The following is a 21485-nucleotide window of genomic DNA, read 5'->3' as shown; positions in this document are numbered from 1 at the left end:
AACACTTAGGTTGACTTGCGCGAACGAATGGAAACAGTACAGTTAACTATTTTACGTTCAATCACCGAAAAAAGGTGATATATACAAAGGAACGATGATCGATGAGAGTTCGAGATAGGTAGATCAGTAATTACACGGTCCCTGATGTTCGTTGTCTCGTCTTTATTCGGCGATACATAATTTTTTATTCGCTATGTAAGATTCTCCTCGTTCTGTAAGATAATACTTTATGTTACTTGTTTCTAATAAAATTGAAATGAATCTACGAAGTTTTGTGAGTCCCTAAGTAGTCGACATATTAGCGGAATGTATGTATAGATAAAAAACGATAAATTTATAATAATATATATGATACAGCATAGATGTAAGACTAACTTCAGTTACGTACAACGAATATACACGGTAAAAAGTTAACGGGCTAGATATGTACAAAATCACCTGGTACGATTCTTTCCAGGCTATTCGTATTAATAGTTATCGATCCGAAATTAGAAAAAAGTAAAAACGTTGGTATATAAAGAAAAATAATATTGAGATTCTCTTATGTACAGTGTGCCTCCTCGTCTCTCCTAGTCTATTAAAATAATATCAATAAATTCGTCGGGACGTTTGCAACAACGAGATATGATTCTCTATATACAAGGATATAGCTTCCCCTACAACTGGAAATTGTGTTGAGAATGATTCAAGGTGTTCGTCGACATCGTATGAGCTGGATGCGAAGGAGCTGGCGTGTACAGGCTGTGATGAGAGTGAGACTTCGCTCTAGAGAGCTCGCTGTAGCGATCCTGTTCTGGTGGAGCAACCAGGAGAACCGGTCTCAGGGACAGGGACTTCCGTGAACCTGCTACGCTCTGGGCTTCGTTCACGTATCCTGGATTTACTTCGCCTGAAACGAAAGGCAATCCCTTCTTTAATACTTCAACTGTATGTTTGTGTTGCACAGTTTTTATTTTATCTTTATGTTAAGGGCTATCCTATAATTCTGGAGACTGTCAAAATATTTTAGAGTTAGTAGGACTTAACAAGGAGGAATAAAAACATCTGAAATATCTAAGTACTGTTTTTTACAGCGTACCTTTGTACAATGAACCATTGTTAAAAGGCTCTGGCTGTAGTCTAACGTGCCTCGACGCCAAAATAAAGGCAAGAGCTGCCAAGGTGGCAGCATCCAAAGCAGCGATCGCTGCTAACGGTATTGCCCATCTAACGGCGCACGCTCCCGGATTGTATCTGCATAACACATTATTCCCACCGGGTTAGTTAACATTCAACAAAGTATGACAACGATTAATTCAAATTGATTTCATTTTTTAATATATACTTGTTACACGCGTCGTTTAAATTGCAGATTGAACTAGAAAGTCTTTCAATAAGGAAACTCGTGCTCATTTTCTGGAACGTTACCTGGATGCAGCTGCACCGCAAACGGCTCGAATTAACGGTGAATCCCAGCCTAGAGGATAGATGCAAACTCCGATGGCCATCGATATAGCTGAAAAATGTGTATTATTATTAACGTATCATTTACTGACATTTAGTTACATTTAGTTACATTTAGTTACATTTAGTTACATTTAGTTACATTTAGTTACAGAATTAGTTATACAACTTTCGAGTTACATGAGACTAGAATTTACTATGGTCGAGGAAGAAATATAATCGCGCTTGGCATTTTAGTGAACTCGCTTCGCGGATGTTTCAAAGGTCAATAGTGAAAGGGAACTCTTACTTTAGAATTATTTTATGTTTTCTTTTACAGATACCTTTTCATTCTGTTTAGAGTAGAGTGATAAACTATTTAAAGTATAAAGTGATTGGAAAGATATAACAGTTTTATTATTCTTTATTCGACCAAGTAAAACTTTGCCAATTTTCAAGAATCACATCGGAAGGTAAATCTGATAGAACTTTTCCCATTAAATTGCGAGTAAGCCGAGGGTCAAACGCGATTGCGGAAGTTGCGGCCGTATTACACAGAAACGGTAGTTTTCGTTTCCGATTCGCTGACCGGTACTATAATGTTCGTTTCTGGGTGAAACGTTTTCCTGCGCGTACAGTTGATTCACGTTTCAACCACGGACTTTCACTGTCCGCAAACGTGTTTCTTAGTAAACGACCATGATTAATATCCTTGATAATGAATCAAAATATCGGGGAGTGCATAATTTACTGTCGACAAGCGTTTATGCGGCGAATGTTAAAAATTAGCGCATTTCTTAATCGACATTGGCGTAACTTGAAATTTTCCAAATAACCAAGTAATTTTATGACCAATTTTTGTTGTAACCTCGATTCTGGTCTCCTGAAACGCTTTTTATCTGAAATTGTATTTTGCCACGATTAGAAAGCGTTTCCTGTCCACAGGATCCCGCTTACGAAACGCGTAACAATACCCTAATGAATAGGCAGCGATATTCGAATCGCCGATTACACTGTGAACAGAATTTTAAGGGAAAACCTGCTCTTTTGTAAACTCTTCGAGCGGTAGATTGTTTGGAAATAAATGTAGAATAGACCGTTAAAACGAGGTACCGGTTAGCCAACGCCTTCGACTGGACTTCTAATTAGTTCAATTGATGCGATAACACGGTCGGTTTTGTTTAACCTAATTTTTTTACTAATAATGTTGATTTTTTTCCGCATCGTTTCTTTAAATTTCAAAAGGTTGCCTATAGATATTTCGAAAAGGAAAAGTAGATCAGTAACGTTGATAAGCTCTTGGTACACTGATTAAGCTGGCTCTGTAACGGGGGAATGCACCGGTTCAAACAACCAAATGTACAACTATAAAATGCCTGTCTCTGTACAGTTGACCCACTTGAAGCACATTGACACGCTTCGTCTGTTCTGCAACAAGTTACACGTACGCTTCGCTTTTCGAATATTTAGCTTGTTCGTTTTTCTCATTTGTCAACTTTAGGAATTTGTGGAAATAGGAGAACCTGTTAAATTAAGTAATTTTTCATTTTTAATCTTTAAACACTCAAGTTCTAAAATTTTTGTAATTTTCATAATTGCAAATTTTTACCAGCTATAAAGAATCCTCTACATTTGCATTTTCTACGAGCTGTACATTCGTGTAAAATTTAATTGGCAATGAAGTTTTCCGTGGTAGAAACAATTGCATCGCTTCCTGACACGATGACCTCCTCGATGCACTATGGTAATTTTCAACGGCATTACAATGATAAGACATTACGTGGACGATTACAGCAATAGCCCGCGGGAACACGCCCGTTCGCGTTATACTTTCGAAAGCGACGTTCAACGTCGCTGCTCGCTAAATGTTCCCCCTTCTTTTTTACCTTCATTTCAGCTCGTAATTATGCAACGTACGATTACGTCTATTTTTAATTGAACTCAACGTGTAACATCCCGTTACGAAGATTTATCCCCGTCATTTTCTTTACGTTTTCAGATCGTATCGGTATCTGCATTCGATTAACGTTACGCAACGACCTAGATATACATGTATAACCGTGCGCCATACGATGCATACTCTTGTATGAAATTCCTAATCGATTATTCCCAGCATTATCATTTCTGATAAAAGAACAGTTGCTGCACTGTTCAATTATCAAACACAAGTTTGATTACTATTCTGTTTATAACCGTTTAGATACCACCTACACTGTATTGTTTCTTCAATATTCTTAGCTCGTTGTGTGTGGGATGTTATGACACACACGTACAATAGTCATTGACTCGTTAACCCTTGTATAGGCAACTCGAATGCATCGTAGGCTTTTCGTGATTAAAAGTACTTGAATGTGGGAAGAGGAAGCCTTTGTTCTTGGGTGAATCTTCAGGGAAGCCCAGGAGATCTTAGGAAAAGTTGTTGAAAATGTTTGAAATTTTATATTTTCTACTACGATTTGTAGGCATGAAATTTGATATATGTATAGACTCGATACTGTGTCGCGGAAACAGTATTGAGTAATGTAGAGAAATATAACAATTACCTGACACCACTTGCATCCAGGCACAAAGGTAGAACACGGTTGTACTCTGACAGAAGAAAAATAGAAGCATCGCGCAGATCGTCAATAGAGCGATTATCACCGCGATGCCGACTAGAATGGTGCTTACTCTGAAAGGAACGTTAGCGATCGTTGATAAATCGTCTACTCTGCCGATACATTCTTCGCCCAATTCACCTGATAAACAGAAACCAGTTATACAAGTTAACAAATTTTATTTGTTTCAATTACGCGTGATAGAGAAAATGAATCTTTTACCATTTCCACCGTAGCTGCATCTAGTCCACAGACCGAATCTTCCAGGATTCTCGTGTTCCAAGTCACCCAACCATTCTGGCGTGACAAACGCCACAACCCCGATTATGGCATAGCATATGGTAAATATACCCCAGAGAACGCCGATCGCCTTCGAATTACGAATGTAATTCGTCGCGTACATGTGCGAGGATTCCACGTATTCTATCTTCGATCCCATTTTGCTGATGTTCGAACAGAAAAAAAATAAACTGTTATTACTGTGCAATGCAATATAATGGCTAAATAACAAGTAATATTTCGAAAGAGGCATCGGACTAATTCTATGTACTTATGCTGTTAGTATTTTTATTTCGATGCACCTACATCGCTATGTGTCCCTATTCGTATCACTCTTTACAGTGTATTCGTCAGTCACCGTATCGCATATTAATTCGAATTTCCAAAGCTCCCAAATAACCCCTTTTTCATTATAAAACGAAATGTAATATTACAATGTACACATGTCGCAGTGTCAATAGCGAAACTCTCGAAACAAAGAACAGCTTTCGCTTAGTAATAGCCGAGACGAAAATCTCGGTAGTTTCTTCGCGCCTTATTGCGTACCAGTGTAAACTCGATTCCGGGTTCACGAACAATTTAACGATCAAAGATCGGGCAATCGATGAAATTACAATGAAAAAATCACTTACTGAGTTTGCGAATTGATCTTTCTCAATACAATTTCCTCATCACTGATCCTGCGGTTTCTTGTCGAGCGTTTCGTTTCTCACATTAAATCCGTTCCAAACACCGCCCGTGACATTTACGTAGGAACGTTCACCGATCGGTTAAATAAGGTGCAGCGTTTCTTTCGTATCCAATAATCTATTGATCAGATGGTAACAAAACGCGGATTGTATTACTTGCATTCTTCTCGTTTTCACGGAGAGGGAGGGGACTAGTCCGATGTCTTTTACCGTGTCGGGTTACACGGTTCGAAAAAACAAATAATCGAAACCGTGTCCCGATGTTGTGATATTATATTATATGCACGAAACAAAATGTGCTGATCGATGCAACAGTTTGTAAACAACGTTCGGAATGATACGCACGTTTCGGTCGCGCAATTTCGGGTCACGTACGATATTAAAATCGAAACCAATTGCATCGAGATGAAAAGAGTCTTGCTTATAAACTTGATGTTAAAAAGTATTGTACTATTTGTAACGGTGAGAGGATCGTGAAGAAATCTAACTAGTATTACCTAACCGTACCTTCTTTTTTCTCCGCAGGAGTTAAACTTTGTCTAAAGAACCTCTGAGGACATCTGACTCACGGTAACGATCTTCCAACTCCGCAAGATGAAGACACTTTGGCTAACTTTCGAATACACGAAACTCCGTGTGTGCTTGGACTAGAAGTCGAAGGAAACGAACTTGCGTACACCAGACACGGAAGGTGAATAATCACGAAACGACCGGGAACCGCGAAAACGCAACTCGTCAGATACACAGTGGTCAGTCCGCTGTATCGGTTTGCATAGCATCTGTCTGCTGCGAGTCGACGCGGCTGATCACCTCAACGAATGGAAAATACGACTTAAAGAGGACAAGATGTGATAGCACGGCGTGTACCTTAACATGGCTGTTCAGGTGAGTTGAAGTTGCCAGGTAAGTAAGAAAGAGGAAACGAAGAGGAGAGGGAAAGAGACAAGGATTGTGAATGGGGCCTCTTGCGGACCCTGGGCTCGAGAGAAAGGCGACGTCGTCGAGAAACATGGAAAGGTGGGGATAATATCTAGTATATAGTTCTAATTCAAATATGGCGAGATTATAAATTTGAACCACTGTTAAAAGACACGTGTTTTCACTCTTAAAAATAACGACTTTGAAATGACAGAATGTCGGGACCTCGGAATTTTAGAACTTTGAAAACTGACTTAGAAACTTTTAGAGAATGGGATTTGTTATTTCGAAGTTGAAATCGTGTCTTAGTTTTCAGACTTTCCACATTTACAATCACGCTATACTACGGTGAGAACTTTACTCGTGCAATACGAGTATCACCTTTGTAGTCTTTTCTTTCGAATGGACCCGCCTATAAAGAATTGTACGCGTCCGACGAAAAAGAGAATAAAAATTGAAGTTTTATCGAGTATTTTCTTTCCTTACTTGATTATTTTTAACAACAATGATTTGAAACTATTTCATCTACTAATATTTTCCTTTTGTGTAAATAAATTATCGAAGAGTTTTATACATTATTTTTACAAATGGATCCTGTTAATTTGGGTCTATAAAAAAGAAATCGAGCTAAAGAAATTACCTTTTGCCGAGTGCAGCACCCTGCATATTTTTGCGATGATGCGATAACAATGCTGACTGTAGATTTCAGTTTTATCACATTCCTGTGCATGCATGATGTAAATTTTATTTTTATACGATCAAAACCATGATCGTTTTATAGATCGGGAATAATACACATTTAAATTGTACCGGAAGATGTTGAAACTACGTTAGATGAATCGTAATCGGAACCCACATTTGTGAATTTGTAGAAATCTGTGAGATGCTGCCGTGATACTTGAATTAGTATGCAAACTCATGTTTCCTAGAAATGACCCAGCTTCACATTCGAATAAATACTTTCTTTGCTCTGATTTCTACATTTTTGAAAGTTACATTTACCAAGAGAGACATCAATTACTTACAATTTTAACCTAAATGGGGTAACTACGTGCTTTCATTAATTTGCTGTGACTTCAATTAATCTACCATTGTTAATTTATGCTCCTTTTCTTTAAGTATAACCGTTCAATATTTGAAAAAATCATGGACAATTGTATTCGATTTATATTTGTATTTCATGCAGGCTATGATTTGCATAAATTACAGAGTCGTAAATTAAAATTCCCTATAAAACTGTTATTTCAGTGCCATCTACAACAAAGATAGATCTAAAGCGCGACACATTCCTTAATTTGAATAATTTGAAATTTTTATATTTCTAAATTTTCAAATTGTTAAATTTGTAAATTTAACAATTTTTAATTGCTGTGAATATCTGATACCTTCTCACTGCACACATCGTAATAATAATGGCCATGACTTTTTCAAAGGGTACTTCAACTACCTTTTACTGTCGCTGATCTACGATATTGAACATTGTTTCAAACACTTGTTTAACCTAATGTATCGTAAACATGGCAAATCGAACGGTAAAGGATGCAAAATCAATTCGAGGAACAAACCCTCAATATTTGGTAGAGAAAATAATTAGATCTCGAGTATACGATTCCAAATATTGGAAGGAAGAATGTTTTGCTCTGACTGCGGAACTTTTAGTCGACAAGGCTATGGAATTAAGGTTAGGAATCACGTACTAAATATTTATTTTTTAATGTAAACCAGTAGTTATTTTAACACTTAAAAAGTATTATATATATTTTTTTTTTGTTATCTGCATTTAATTATGAATAATTCCTTATGAAAGTGTAACCTATTTCTAATATAAACAAACGTAGTTATCTGTTATTTAAAAGTATCCTGTTTTAGATACATAGGCGGCGTATATGGTGGAAATGTAAAACCCACACCATTTCTTTGCCTCATATTAAAAATGCTTCAAATACAACCTGAGAAAGATATCATAGTAGAATTTATAAAAAATGAGGAATTCAAATATGTTCGTGCTCTTGGAGCGTTATACATGAGGTTAACAGGATCTTCTCTGGACTGTTACAAATATTTGGAACCATTGTTTAATGACAATAGAAAATTGAGGCGACAAAATAAGGAAGGTAAATTTGAATTGATTCACATGGATGAATTCATAGATGATCTCTTACGGGAGGAGAGGTGCTGTGATGTTATTTTGCCAAGAATACAGAAGAGGCATGTTCTTGAAGAGAATAATGAACTAGGTAAATTCTTTACTTCTCATTTATATAATACTTTTAAAAGACAAGTTAATCATTTAAATTTGTATAATAGAAGCAAAAGTGTCAGCATTAGAAGATGACATGGATGAAGGAATAGAATCTTCTGAAGATGAAGATATTCCTCCAGTTAAAGAAGATACCAGAAAAAGAACAGATGATCATGATAGAGATAGAGATCGTCATAGGGACAGGGACAAGAGACATTCACGGTCTGACAAGAAATCTGATAGAGAAAAACAAAGATCAAGAAGTCGAGACAGAGATAGAGATAGGGATAGACGTGAACGTAAGCGGAGTAAATCACCAAAAAGTTATTCCTCGTCGCATAAAGATAAAGACAGAGACAAGGATCGACATAGAAGAGACGACCGAGATAGAGATAGAGATAGAGATCGAGATCGAAGACGAGAACGCGATAGAGCTAGACATTGAATATTACAATTCAACAATTTTTGTACAGAACGTAACGATTGACTTTAATTATTATCAGGCTAATAAAAAATGTAAAGTGGTACAAGTCTTGAATCTTCTTTTTTATCGTGTGTACTGCGTTTTGTTCATAACAGCAGTATATAACATTTACAGAGAATAGTTTCATATTAAAATTATAGCATTTATCAATAGAAACGCTACACAGTAGCTTGTAATACCCGTACATTACATGTTGTAAGTGATAATATTTTGTCTCTATTATTACATTATTCATTCTTCCTAGAACCATATTTTCGATTTAACAAGATTATGAAACGATGGCCGTTGTTCTTATGCTTATATACAAAATATTAAAGAAAATTTATCACTGTAATCGTTAAAAAATTATTTTAGAAATATAATATACTTTTTAAATGATACAAATAGATACCCTATAATTCCTCTTCAACGATACAGTGATAAATTTTCTCGAGCACCACATAATAAAATAAGTAGAGGATATCATAGCCTGTCTATAAATGTAATCCACATGATTACATGCGTGTCTTTAAATATATACATTTTCACATATGTTCCTTATTTCACAATGTTTTGTCGTAATTAAAAATAGTGAGCAAAGTATGGTATTAATATATGAGGAATGCATCCATCTTTGATGCGATGTGTCTTTCTTATTAACAATATTTTATTAACCATCACTAAAGAATGCACTTCATATCTTCATGTTATATCCATCAAATTTATCTAATTTCTTAAAATGTTCATGATTATATCAATTATTAAAATGTAGGCGAGTTTAAAATAAATAACCTCTCCTCTTCTTTTTTTATCCATTTCAATAATTTATTTACTGCGTCAATGGCATCAAGTTTTGTTACAAGTGGTTCAAATGTAACATACAGTTCAAAGCCTAATGTTACCTAAACAGACAAATAAAAATTAAATATTTAATATTTTGATACCTATCGCCAAGTGTATTTTAACTTACCCATGCTAACATGGTTTCTTTATCTAACTGTTGGAATATAAGTTTTAGTGGTCGATTTGGAGCATGTAGCCTGTGATGTAGACATTGATAAAGTCCCAATAACCTATAAAAAGAAAAAAAAAAAAAAAAAGGGAACAGATACGTAATACGAAGTTTATTTTTTAATTTTCTAAAAAAAAATATTAAAATTACCGTTCGATCTCTTCATCTGTTGTATATGGAGGTTGAAGTCCAGGACTCCAAAACTGTGCTGTGCTTCTACACTTATACAAAACATGTCTCATTTCTGGCAATCCAATGTCAGCAGTCGTAATTGGTGGTTTATGCATAGATTCATTAATTGCCTCTAAACAATTTGTTCGTCTTAATTTTTCCACAATTTTCTAAAAAGAAAAATGATACATTATTGTTAACATCAGTACCTTTTAAAACTTTGTATCAAAACACTTACTTGTTTTGCTTCTGAAAGAATATAAAATACATCTCTGTCAACTGTAAGTAACAATAAGCATGCCTGACAGTCTTCAGCCAAATACGATACATGTCCATGCATATAACCATTGGCATCAAACTTTGGTAGACATATCGGTGTCCAGCTCTCGGCAGTTTTAAGCGACTCTGAACTGTCGACCAAATTTTGTATTATGTGTAAATCCGCAGGATGTAAAAAAAATTTATTCATTCTGACTAATGTTACCAATTGGTTATTAGCTAAAAGTATCGCAAATACTAAATTCTGAAAAGTGTCATATTTGTGTGATTAGTATGAGTAGTATAAAATAATGCGTTGTATTTTGATATAACAAGACATGTTTACAATTTGTATACTACATTTGAGAAACATATATACCTTGATTTTTCCACATGTTTGAATAATAGTTTGCGTGATAGAACTTCTCATGGAAGGAAGTAAAGGTAAACATTTGATGGCTCCCAGAAAAAATGCTGGTTCTCTATCCATAAAATTTAATAAATGATCTATCAGTCTTTCGCTACCGGTTAACAATCTTCTTAAGTCAAAGTTTCTACGTTGATCATATACTCTAGTTAGCTGTGACTGTGTCAACACAGATACTATCTGATTATATACATATCTATAAATAAAAGAAATTGTAAATCTTATGCTTTATATTTGGAGTTGCTCCACTGAGATGTACATACGTTAATTGCAATGTAAGTTGAGGTACACTTTCGAGCGTCTTTGAAACTGCAACTAAAATCAATGGGCCTTTTACAACAAATACAAAATTAGTATCTCCTGCATGAACAGATCTAATCATATCACTGCCTGCTTGGACAAATGAAACTAGAGCTTGCATCACGCCCATAACTGTGACTAGTTTATCTTCTGAACTGTATCTAGAGTATATGGGTTTTCCTGCTTGGCTCAAAATAAATATATGCTTCCTTTGTGCCAACCATGCTTTGCAACGTAAGGGATCAGAATCCAAATTGGTTTGACCTAATCGATGAGTAACATCCTCCTACAATATGAAAAGCCTATTGAAACACGAATAGAAAAACATAACAAGGTTAATAGTACAGAAATATATAATTTAAAAGGCTATTTTGATACTGAGGAATTATTTTAAAATTAAAGTATTTGCAATAGTTCTTAGAGAAGAGGTTATAAAACATACTAATTCAGAATCATCAAGGGAAGTCGTTTTCTGAAGTTCACGTGGAGTAGTTGCAGTAGGTGTTGCTGGAATGTCTTGTACTTCTTCCTGAATTTCTGAAATAGTGCTCGTTGTACTTTCTTTCATCTGTCTATCGTCAATACTACTGCTCATCTCTTGTTCGTATTCTTCAAAACTATCTGTTGTGACAAGCATTGTTTCCGCAGAGGCACCTGGCTCAATACCAGGCTCGGGGATACCATCCTCGATGACAGTAGGCTCTTTCGTAGCCATATTTATAAATGAAACGCTTCTAATGTATCACTATTTTGAAATTTCCTCTTCCAATTGACATTTAATACCGAGCCATGACAGATTGGTCGCCATTGTTAAATCCGGCTTATTTGGAACAAATTCTATACTTTGTTCCGCGGAAGAGTATAGATACGGTAACTTGAGTGCATATCTGGCTTCCCTAGGGAAAACAGAGAGAGATATGACACTAGAGCATGCATTATGCTTAACTCACAGAAATCAATACCTATAGTAAAATTTTGAATACCTTCAATAATATTGTAAGTCCTATGAATTAGGCATAATGTGCACTAATACTCTAGTATTATAGCGCGTGGTGGGGGCTTTTCCCCTTAAATTTTCCATAGGGAAGCCATATACATATAATTGCAAATTTTATTACAAAATTAAAGACAATTCAACGTAAAATATCTGCACCATTTTATTTTGGAAGTATTTATTTTGTAACAATACAGAATCTAAAAATAACGATTTGAAGGAAGCAAAAACTGCTGTGTGTTAAAAAACTATGTGGCTATCGAATGCACATTTTTACGATGCCCTCGCTGAACGCACAAGTAATATGTAACCGTATAGTATCCGATAGGAATTAATAACAGTCACACGAGACCGATAATTATTATATATAGCCAAGCTACACGTACAATGCCAGTTTGATCTGCGCCTACATATCGTGATTTCAGTTATGTTCTGTGCGGAAGTATACACCCATTGTACACCGACTGATCAATGAATGTGAATGAAAATATCCGCTCATCGGTATCTAGACTAGTTTGCACACATATGAGATTCTCAACTACATCCTCCTTTATTTTTCTTAAAAATATTGAGAATTATAGAGATTCGATTACTGGACGAAATCAAAACATCTATTTCGCAAAATAGCTATAAATAGTACGCACAACATACTGCGTATTCTGAACTCCGATAGTTGATTGTACGTCTCGCGCATTTCGAAAATAAAGCCACTTTAAGCGGTCAAGATTTTTAAACAAATTCATCGAAATCGGTGTAACTTTTGACTCTAGTCTTTTCCGGTGGTGTTGAAGCTTCATTAATTACTGCGAAACCATAATCTCGTAATCGGGGAAAGCGACTTCGGCACCACCGAATGGTATATAGCAAACACTGTGGGAAGGTTGCACCTTGCCGATCGTCAATGTACCCTCGTGATGCACACGACCGACATAAAGTGGTTCTCCGTCTTCGGTTTCACCACCCGGAATTGCATTAGGAGGAATGTTGTTTCCGCTTGTTGGTACCCACTGAGGGTTGCAGTCGCAAAGAACCTAAAACATAAAATTTGTGATATATTTCCATAAATACTTTATATGCTTAACTTCTTTGAAAAGGTGTCTACCATTGGATGCTAAATTTTCTACATTCGTTACCTGATATTCACTCTTTCCGTGTTCACTGCCGCCCCAAGCAACGTAACAGACAGAATGTCCTGGCTTCACTTTACCAGGTAGAAGAGCACCTTCGTGGTAAGCTCTGCCTACATACAATGGTTCGTCGTCTTTTCCTCCTTCGACAGCTGCTGGAGGTATCATTCCACCTGAGGCGTCGCACCAGCAAGTGGCACCCATTTCCAAACCTTGCACCGGTGGTGGTGGAGCAGATGGGTTCACATCTACAAACAAGTATTGGGCTTACTAGTCATGAAATAATTAGTGCTATAGAAGAGACAGAAGGTGCACAAAGTTTGTTCTATTGTGTTGGCCAAAAAGTAATGTTATCAAATTTGTAATTGAACAGTTTTATAAGAAATGACAAAACATGTTGACCAACCCAATATCACAGAGAATAATGCAGCATTCGTTTTCATGCTACAACCACAGTTATAAAGAAACGGTATTCATTGATAATTACTAAACATGAGCATTGCATGATATTTCTGGCATGTGAAAGGAAATTGTGTGGAAAGTTACTAATCAATTGGATGAATCATCGGTTATGTTTAAAATAGCAAAGAGAGAATTACGATAGGGAGTGGAAGTGAATTGAAGGAGAAGGTATTTAAAAAACAATGTATCTGCAGTCTGCAGGAGATAGTGGCGTGTGACCTCGACATATTTGCTGAAACACACATGCTACTGTTAAAACATTTTGCTCGCAATAAAGACACAATACACATATAAGCTGGGTCGCTATTCAGATCTGTTAATAATAATGCCACGCTTATTAAGGAAACGTTTGAGTGTAACATGATTGTGTGTCGGATTTCCACGCGTTGGAAATCATCGTTATATTCCCATATTTGGGGCTCACCCGGGTCCCTACGAGGTAACGGTAATATGATAAAATGGTGCACCTTGCGTTGGCACTCAAGCGAGGCCAATTTGATGGCTTAACGAGCCCAAGATCCGTCAAAGAGAGTGGAAGCAGAGAAAACAAGCTACTAGGCTCGTAAAAATAAAATTGCAGATATGCTGATGGACTTCCTGGCTAATTAGTGGCACCCATTATCCAGACCTTCGTATACCCAATTAAAAGTAGATATTTCAATCCTCTTTTTAAATTCACAGTTATTCAACCCAATTTAGTAATGAATTTTCGGGACTGAGAGTAAGCTTCATTAATAGTTAAAGAAATAGAAAAAAAAGAGATTACGTTTGGAAGTATCAGCTGAACGAGGTGGGTACTGTGCAGTTCGAAGTTTCCATTTTCCGGTTGCGCCCCAACCGGTGCGCACGCCTATGTAACTGATACCAATTGGCTTAGGATCCTGCCATTCCATGATCTTAGAACCGTTTAGATCACCAGCCCTGACCGTGATAAGGCCGTCGAGCCAAGTGATCGTGAACTTCTTCATTGCATTCTCGTTCAGCAGGTTTGGCGTGTTCACGCGCACCTGTCATTGCAAAATCAGCCTTTTAAGAGGGGTACTTTTTAACGCACCGTAGGCTTCCTTTGTACGAGGAAAGAAACTTGTACCACCTAGGAACAGCTTAAAGAGTTAATCTATGGAAATTCTAGATATTCTCAAAATGTGAGACCCGGTTTAGGAACTCTACGAGTTAGAACATCTTTAATACCAATAGTTAGAAATTTGGAAATGTTCTTTTTATCACAAGAGAAATAGTGTTGTCCACAATGGTGAAGGAAGCCTGCGTTGCAGCTGGTGTACACACCCTACGGATGTTCACCGAATTCGAACCTTGTCAGGCTGTTTGCGATCGTATCTGATGACTGATGCGGTGTTCTCCCAACCACCGAGCATGATTTCGTACATCGGACTCGAATCGCCTTTCTTGTTGGTCAAGGCAATATGCGCGTTGCTCTTGGCCTTCACCTCAAGGAAAAGCGAACCGCTTCTTACGTTACGAAACTGGTACACTAACTCGTCCCGGGTTAACAGGGTGCCGTGTCCTTGTGTGCGAGTCAAACAAGTTTGATTTTTTAACTATGAGTACCTTGCTTATGAAACGTTATCTCCTATCTGGGTACTTTTTTACGGATTCCTACTTCTCTGACTTCGACAAATAAACTTTACCTCCATGGTTCATGTAATGTTCGCGCGTAATAAGCAGGATCGTTATGGACATCGACATAATAAGGGTTTTGTTCAGAGTGGACCATATTCCCTGTCATATTCCCTGGCATTCAAGGTCTTACACATACACTCGCTATACATTAAGAGGGTCATTCATTTTAAGGAACTTAAGTCCAGTCTGAGCTCTACCTAATTATGCCAAGTTTAAGCAAGAATAAGCGTGTCTACGTGGTCTGAAGTTGATGTCTCTCGTGCAGGTATTCATTGAATGGTGTCCAGTTAAATGATTCATGGTGTCAAAAGTACAAGATATTTAATTGGACACCTTTGAGGCAAAGGCAAAACGTGCTGGGATCAAATCAAATGTCTGAGAAGCTGAAGATCTACAGGGGATGCAACTACAAATTTCTCAACAAGCCTCTTTACGTACTACGATTTTGACCACCGACACATATGGCTGTGGATGACGACTCATTATTATAGTAGTCCCTCCGAAACCCGATATAACATAAGATAGGAAAATGTTGTTAATAAATTAAAAACGATCTAAGATTTCATTGAACAGCTATACGTTTACACCTGTCGTTCACTATTCTATTCATTATTAATTAAACTAAGTTGCTTAACTATATCACTGCAACGAAAAGAGAAGTTTCTATGCTATTACGTTTAACATTCGAATCAATATAGAATTGAAGACGGTTTAAACTTTGGGACAAAAAGAATATTTTACCTTCGATCAACCATTCACCAGACGCACCCCAACCGGTACACACTCCAAAGTAACCGATTCCAAATGGCGAAGGATCGGCATATGTAAGGAACGAACTTGGTTCGCCTTCTCTACCTACTGACAACACACCGTCGCTCCATCTGAAAGAATCAGTACATCGTTAAAGTAGCGATTCGATGCAGTATCGTACAACGAATTAGTGATGTAACGTGACAATATAATGCGTCGATGTCGCTTCTAAAATTAACATTTAAAATAAAGAACTAGCCTAATCCAAAATCCACGAAATTCATCAGCACTCAGGATACCAGGAGTATCTACTTCAGCAGCCTCAGGTTTGGTTCTGTTCTTACGGATCACCGACTTGCTGTTGCTCCAACCACCAATGAACACCTGTAATATATCAATAATAATTAATCATCGTATTCTTTTTTTAAATACAAACAATATTTATTTGCAATTAACTTTACCTCGTACATCGGTTCTCCCTCGCTAGGGCCGGTAGTAAGAGCAATGTGAGCATCGTTTGCTGCTTTTACGCGAAACTGGATCTGCCCACTAGCGACAGGGTAGAACTGGTATTCCAGCTTGTCCTCGGTAGAAAGTGCTGCAAACGAGAATACGTGATTAGAGTTTAGATCAAACTAAATGTCATGCTTCATTTACCCTGAACCCATAAAATGCATCAATAAGTACGTATACATATTTATTCAGCTCATAAATCAATGATGATTAGATATTTTTTGCATGAGGAAGGAATTAATAATGGAAACTTTCCACGTTCGGCCACCGTGATATAATTTGCTTTTCAAATGGCCGTATCTATCAAGATTTATAACAGAAAAAGTAACGACGCGATCTAGGTTCGCAATTATCGCGAGTACATTGATCGAAGCGAGTCCTGCATTGTCCTACTTTCTTTTGCTACCTCGTTTACTATACGCGCGCATTTCCAGGCGTCCAGACGTCTAGGCGCTCAAGGCAATGATTTCATTTTTCAACCATGAACTACTCTCAGTATTTTCAGCATAAAATTTACCTAGTTACACAATACATTAAACTTCCGAATACAAATAAGGCTTTAATAAGTGTTAATAAACTCTACCAGCCTGTACCAAGCTTGTATATATACATTTAAAAAAAAAAAAAAAAAAGTTAAAATGCATGTGTCAGGTTTTCTACCCTGCTTCTAAGTTACAGTCGTTTTTGTAGAATTCGTACACCTGCCTCGGGCGACCCAAATAAACACCTGGCGTCTTCATTAAAAAAAGACTTTGGAACTTGCTAGGTCCTTCAAACTAATCGCCTTTGTAAATATCAATCACATGTCTGTGTATCAATTAACTGAAAGAACAGAGGCAGTAAAAATTTGGTCGATGTTCGGTATTTTTTAATTTTTTCAGTTTAATGACAACTCGGGTAAAACACGAGTTTATGAATATATAGTCGAGGTTCGGTGTTCTTTAATATTTTCATCGGTTGTCATTTAATGGCCACGTAAAATATTTACCTGGTAGATTGAGCAATGACAGTAACTGGTAACCCAAATCAACGTAGATCAACGCCAAAACGGTTGTTTGCAACAGAAGATTCCGCGAAAGCACGGATCTCGAAAGCATACACATTCTATGTTCATTGAAATCCGTCGATATAAATTTTGATCTATACAAGTCCGTGTACATTATCGGTAAACGTCCTCGGCCTTTTATGTAACAAATTGCGTTCACGTCGTACTGTCCACACGCCATAAAATTAAAATGGAATTTATGACTTAATCCATCTTGACAAAAAATAAAGAAGCATCAACTTCGTAAAACGTAATATAAATCAGTTTTGATGAATTTAAAAAAATATCACTGTTAATTCACTATCGGAGAATATGTCCGTTATTTTGCTTTATTCGTACCATCGTACGGTAACAATCGATAAGTAAGATAGCTGTTATGTCTTCGTCGATTCTCAAAATATTTACGATAATTGCGATGATCGATGTGCAGATCGATTGTTGCTTTCGCACCTACTGTTTCTGTCAAAGCAGTCTCAAATCTGTATACAAGAAGGTTATGTCGAATGAACGTAGCGATTATAAATAGTTGCTTGTGTCACGAAGGAGGCCTCGCCGGTTGCTGACATCATCAATAAATGACCGAGAAATTATCAGCAATTCGGAAGTGAACGATTCAACTTCTTTTAATTTTTTTTACGCGATTTTTACCCGTTTAAAAGTGCGACGTTCAAATAAATTAATCGATAAAAGGATTAAAAGGACGTCACCGAGCTGATGTCATTAGTATTTCAATATCGGTTACTTCATATTACGGTACTCTGATGACTCAAGGCGACTGGTATGGTGAACTTTCGTGCCGAGATTAGATGAACTTTCCTCCGTCATAATAAATTACTAAGTTGCATGTTAATGGATCATACGATATATGATTATCTCATTCATTGATAATTTAGAAACATGACGAATTGTAGTAATTTATAAACATTACGAGGACCTAGAATGTTCGAACGACAAATTCATTAGACCCAGATCCTATGACGTTGAACAACTGTTACGATTACAATTAACATAACAATGTGAAAATTAGATCCATTCAGCCTATTTCCATTGCATAATGATCATCACCAACTGATTCTCTCATTTCGCTATAACCTCCTTAACACGATCTTTTAACCTGATTCGACAAATATGTTCCAACAAATTTAAACAATCTTTTAATCTTTAACAGCAACTGTTGATACCTACGATTAAATTACTCTATGTACCTACTACATTCTTGAAAATGAATTGACATACTCAACTGCCAATAGTTACGTAGATATTAGTTCCTAAGAAGTCGTCGCGTCTTGTGCACCTAACCGTGTCTGTCTCCCTGTCATTGACCTCGCGTAGTAACTGTCTTTTTCCAGTAAGGTGCATTACGATACCCAGGAAGAATGAGGAACGTGATATATAGGCCAGAGTCGCAAAACAATTTCCAAAATCTGTCATTCTTTCACTACGTACCAGAAAAATTAGTTGACCTAATTTAATATGAATCGAATAACTATTCTAACCTGTGCAAATATAACAATGGAAACAATTTATCCTCGAATGCAAGATACTAATAGTGGTAAAAGAGCGCACTAGGAATGAGACAATGTCTAAAACGAATGTAACGACCTCTGGTCACAAGGGGTTAAAATTTACTTGACCGCAATCAACGAACATTACGACACAGATTCCAGAAAGCAGGCGAGATTCCCTCGGTGTATGTGCGTACAGGAAGCAGTGAATACGCGGGTTGCGAAATGATCTAGAAATCGTTGTTATACAAGAAATCCTGCTGAGACGACGCGATACTTGAATCTTGAAAATGAAGACGGTAATACGCGGTTAGGAAACACGTAACGATACTATTATGTTTCTTCGAGCGTGCGAATGTTTTTGTTTCCGTTAAAAAATGTCGGAAAACATGTCTGTCTTATAAAACTTTTTCAGACTACACGAAAAGGCAAACGCGTGAAACCAGGTAGAATCGAAGAAACTAAGGCTAAGATTGGTAGGAAGCTCGAGTATGCGGTAAAAGTAGCGCAAAGTTCTATACATTCGTGAAATCGTGTAGCGAAGAAAGCCGGCCGGCCGGCCGGCTTGTCAAACCTGCACAACCACACCCGTGCACTATATTTAGCTACACACTAGGAAAGAAACTGCGCTCTAAAGCGTTCTATCGTAAATAAATACCAATTCTTCACCGATTGTTATGGATCAATTGTTCGATAATCCGAAATACCGGCATCAATTGTTTCGATCGATATTGTCGAAAGTTCGATATTCTTTCTTCCACTGGATGGAAGCAGAGTAATAAAATTCTAAAATAACGATATTAATAATTCGTGAAGAAATTTCGAACAAGATGCGAAGAAATTCTGTAAATAAGCAATTTATGATGAATTACGTAAAATAGTATAAAGATTGGAGGTCACGCTAAACTTCTTTATAAAAGACATAGTTGCTGAATTTATAAATATACGTGAAATTCGTTGGAAGCATGCGAGAAATTTTTAGCCATGCTTCGATTCAGTGAAAATGTGAAAATGAAAAGTTCACATATCGCTGTCTATTACATTTGTAACTCCTGCGCAGTAATTACTACGCAACTCATAAATGCGCGCTTAAAAATGATGTTAATGGATCACATATGTGTACAACGACTAGTATTCGTTTATTGACTAATATTTGAGTTTGGCGTGACAATAAAAATATGCCTGTATTTTAAAATGCTTCTAATAAAACTACTTTTGAATAATCAACGAAGTAATAATCTTGCAACTGACGATACCAAAATGCCGGTAAGTAATCTGTCAAATCCAATAACAGCCCAAAAAGTGCTAATGACCAATTAATAAAACGTATTTTACAGATAGTTACATAAATAAATACTTACAAATAGCCATGTCGTATTTTTTAGGCAACTACGAATAAAATTTCTGACAAGGGCAAAAACTGATACTCTCTCTTCGAAGGTTCAACTCGTACTGCGACGAAGCGCGGTGCGTTTTGACGCTTAGAAAGGCGAATTCTTTGCGCATGTGCAGCAGATATCCTGCAAAAGTAACGCCGGTAATTTGCAAGCGATAATCAACTAACGGATGAGTCATAAATTATTGATGAATATTCATCTTCAAATTCAGAAAAGACTAAACCAGAATTTCTTAGAATTGTTACAAGCTAATATTTAAATATACAATCCGTAATTCTGATATTTCTGATTGTTTCGAATATGCATGCAGTATGACTCAAGTTAGTCTAATTCTTTAATCGTTATTATTAACAGATGTAGATTACTGTAATTTATGTATTAAAGACGCAAATGATATGTAACATTCTTTAGAGATGAACTCATGGATATACATATTTCTAACAAACACCTATGCGATACTAACATTTATTTTTAATGTATAATATTAACATTACTAACTTGAATAACTTGTACCATTAATATTATGTTTCAGTGACGAAACTGTTGCGAACGTGACAATACTTCCTACACTTGCCATCACAAGGATATCTGCAATATCTGCAATTTTCACATTTACAGTTTCCAAAATTTTGATGAATTTAGTAGCCAACCTTGAAGAATAGAATCTTTTTTCTCTTTCTCTCCTTTTAGTTCTTCTCTTTCCCGTAGCAATATCGTCATAAATTGATGACCCCCACTTGATCACCATTGCAGGAACCAGCACGCCAACGTAGCTATTCAGTCACCGGAATGTTCGACTTCGAAACAGAATGTAATCCCTACATATTTATATTCGACGATTCGTTTTTTAGACATTATTATGTTTAACAATGTAACGTCATACAAACACATATTCCAGAGTTTTCAATATTCATTGACAATATGTGTACAATTGACCGTAGAATTTAGGTCTGAGGATTTATTAGTCAGGCAAAATATTTTCAGTAGAGGTGAATTCGGTCACGTATAATTTCAGATATTCATAGTTTCTGTGTCCTCGTGAAACAATAATAAGTTACTACGTAATAATGATGGTAATGAATCGCTATGAATATGTAGGCGTCGTTTACAATGGATCGTATTACCGCATAAGATTAACCACAAAATTGTCCTGGGAATGTATCTCATTCATGATTAATAATTAAATAATATTTCTTCCGGCTTACATAAACACATCTTTCTCTCTTCGTTATCAGTCTATGATAATATAGAAAGTTAGAAGACAGTTAATGGT

General features: G+C 36.5%; 4 protein-coding genes and 1 long non-coding RNA gene across 18 annotated transcripts; 1 reads left to right on the top strand and 4 right to left on the bottom strand.

The window, feature by feature from the left end:
- Positions 1-142: 142 nt before the first annotated feature.
- Positions 143-5966, bottom strand: Lhfpl (LHFPL tetraspan subfamily member 5 protein). Of its 5 annotated transcripts, none has more exons than XM_012294897.2 (7): positions 5855-5966; positions 4931-5105; positions 4242-4462; positions 3966-4160; positions 1408-1495; positions 1079-1233; positions 143-889 (listed from the first exon to the last, which is right to left on the bottom strand). In XM_012294897.2, exons 3-7 carry the CDS (start codon positions 4456-4458, stop codon positions 657-659), a joined length of 888 nt encoding a protein of 295 aa, XP_012150287.1. In that variant the 5' UTR covers positions 4459-4462; positions 4931-5105; positions 5855-5966; the 3' UTR covers positions 143-656. The 5 variants fall into 5 exon arrangements, with proteins under 5 accessions (XP_012150287.1, XP_012150284.1, XP_012150285.1 ...); XM_012294894.2 differs by lacking the exon at positions 5855-5966 and adding an exon at positions 5495-5635; XM_012294895.2 differs by lacking the exon at positions 5855-5966 and adding an exon at positions 5485-5622.
- Prp38 (pre-mRNA processing factor 38) lies at positions 5866-8677 on the top strand. The gene is made up of 4 exons (XM_003707296.3): positions 5866-6004; positions 7339-7586; positions 7775-8142; positions 8213-8677. Exons 2-4 carry the CDS (start codon positions 7423-7425, stop codon positions 8590-8592), a joined length of 912 nt encoding a protein of 303 aa, XP_003707344.1. The 5' UTR covers positions 5866-6004; positions 7339-7422; the 3' UTR covers positions 8593-8677.
- On the bottom strand, positions 8673-11779 carry Mon1 (vacuolar fusion protein MON1 homolog). Of its 2 annotated transcripts, XM_076536461.1 has the most exons (8): positions 11762-11779; positions 11221-11674; positions 10742-11064; positions 10431-10674; positions 10032-10316; positions 9773-9963; positions 9581-9683; positions 8673-9512 (listed from the first exon to the last, which is right to left on the bottom strand). In XM_076536461.1, the coding sequence occupies exons 2-8, from the start codon at positions 11491-11493 to the stop codon at positions 9372-9374; spliced, it is 1560 nt and encodes a 519-aa protein (XP_076392576.1). In that variant the 5' UTR covers positions 11494-11674; positions 11762-11779; the 3' UTR covers positions 8673-9371. The 2 variants fall into 2 exon arrangements, with proteins under 2 accessions (XP_076392576.1, XP_003707343.1); XM_003707295.3 differs by lacking the exon at positions 11762-11779 and having other exon boundaries at positions 11221-11677.
- A 138-nt stretch (positions 11780-11917) lies between these two features.
- LOC100878241 (uncharacterized) lies at positions 11918-20329 on the bottom strand. 6 transcript variants are annotated; one of them, XM_012294900.2, is made up of 9 exons: positions 19337-19425; positions 17254-17523; positions 16214-16350; positions 16012-16136; positions 15744-15883; positions 14675-14886; positions 14128-14368; positions 12906-13147; positions 11918-12803 (listed from the first exon to the last, which is right to left on the bottom strand). In XM_012294900.2, exons 2-9 carry the CDS (start codon positions 17489-17491, stop codon positions 12573-12575), a joined length of 1566 nt encoding a protein of 521 aa, XP_012150290.1. In that variant the 5' UTR covers positions 17492-17523; positions 19337-19425; the 3' UTR covers positions 11918-12572. The 6 variants fall into 6 exon arrangements, with proteins under 6 accessions (XP_012150290.1, XP_003707341.1, XP_076392577.1 ...); XM_003707293.3 differs by lacking the exons at positions 17254-17523; positions 19337-19425 and adding an exon at positions 20177-20329; XM_076536462.1 differs by lacking the exons at positions 17254-17523; positions 19337-19425 and adding an exon at positions 18552-18741.
- On the bottom strand, positions 20197-21446 carry LOC143265268 (uncharacterized). 4 transcript variants are annotated; one of them, XR_013039643.1, is made up of 3 exons: positions 20863-21444; positions 20711-20809; positions 20197-20335 (listed from the first exon to the last, which is right to left on the bottom strand). It is a non-coding gene; the product is annotated as an uncharacterized LOC143265268 (long non-coding RNA). The 4 variants fall into 4 exon arrangements; XR_013039644.1 differs by having other exon boundaries at positions 20711-20800; positions 20863-21442; XR_013039645.1 differs by having other exon boundaries at positions 20205-20335; positions 20726-20809; positions 20863-21446.
- Positions 21447-21485: the final 39 nt, after the last annotated feature.

Source organism: Megachile rotundata, chromosome 10 (genome assembly GCF_050947335.1).
Source record: "Megachile rotundata isolate GNS110a chromosome 10, iyMegRotu1, whole genome shotgun sequence".
Taxonomy (NCBI): Eukaryota; Metazoa; Arthropoda; class Insecta; order Hymenoptera; family Megachilidae; genus Megachile; species Megachile rotundata.
Note: the sequence above shows the minus strand (reverse complement) of the source record. Positions and strands in the feature narration are given on the sequence as shown.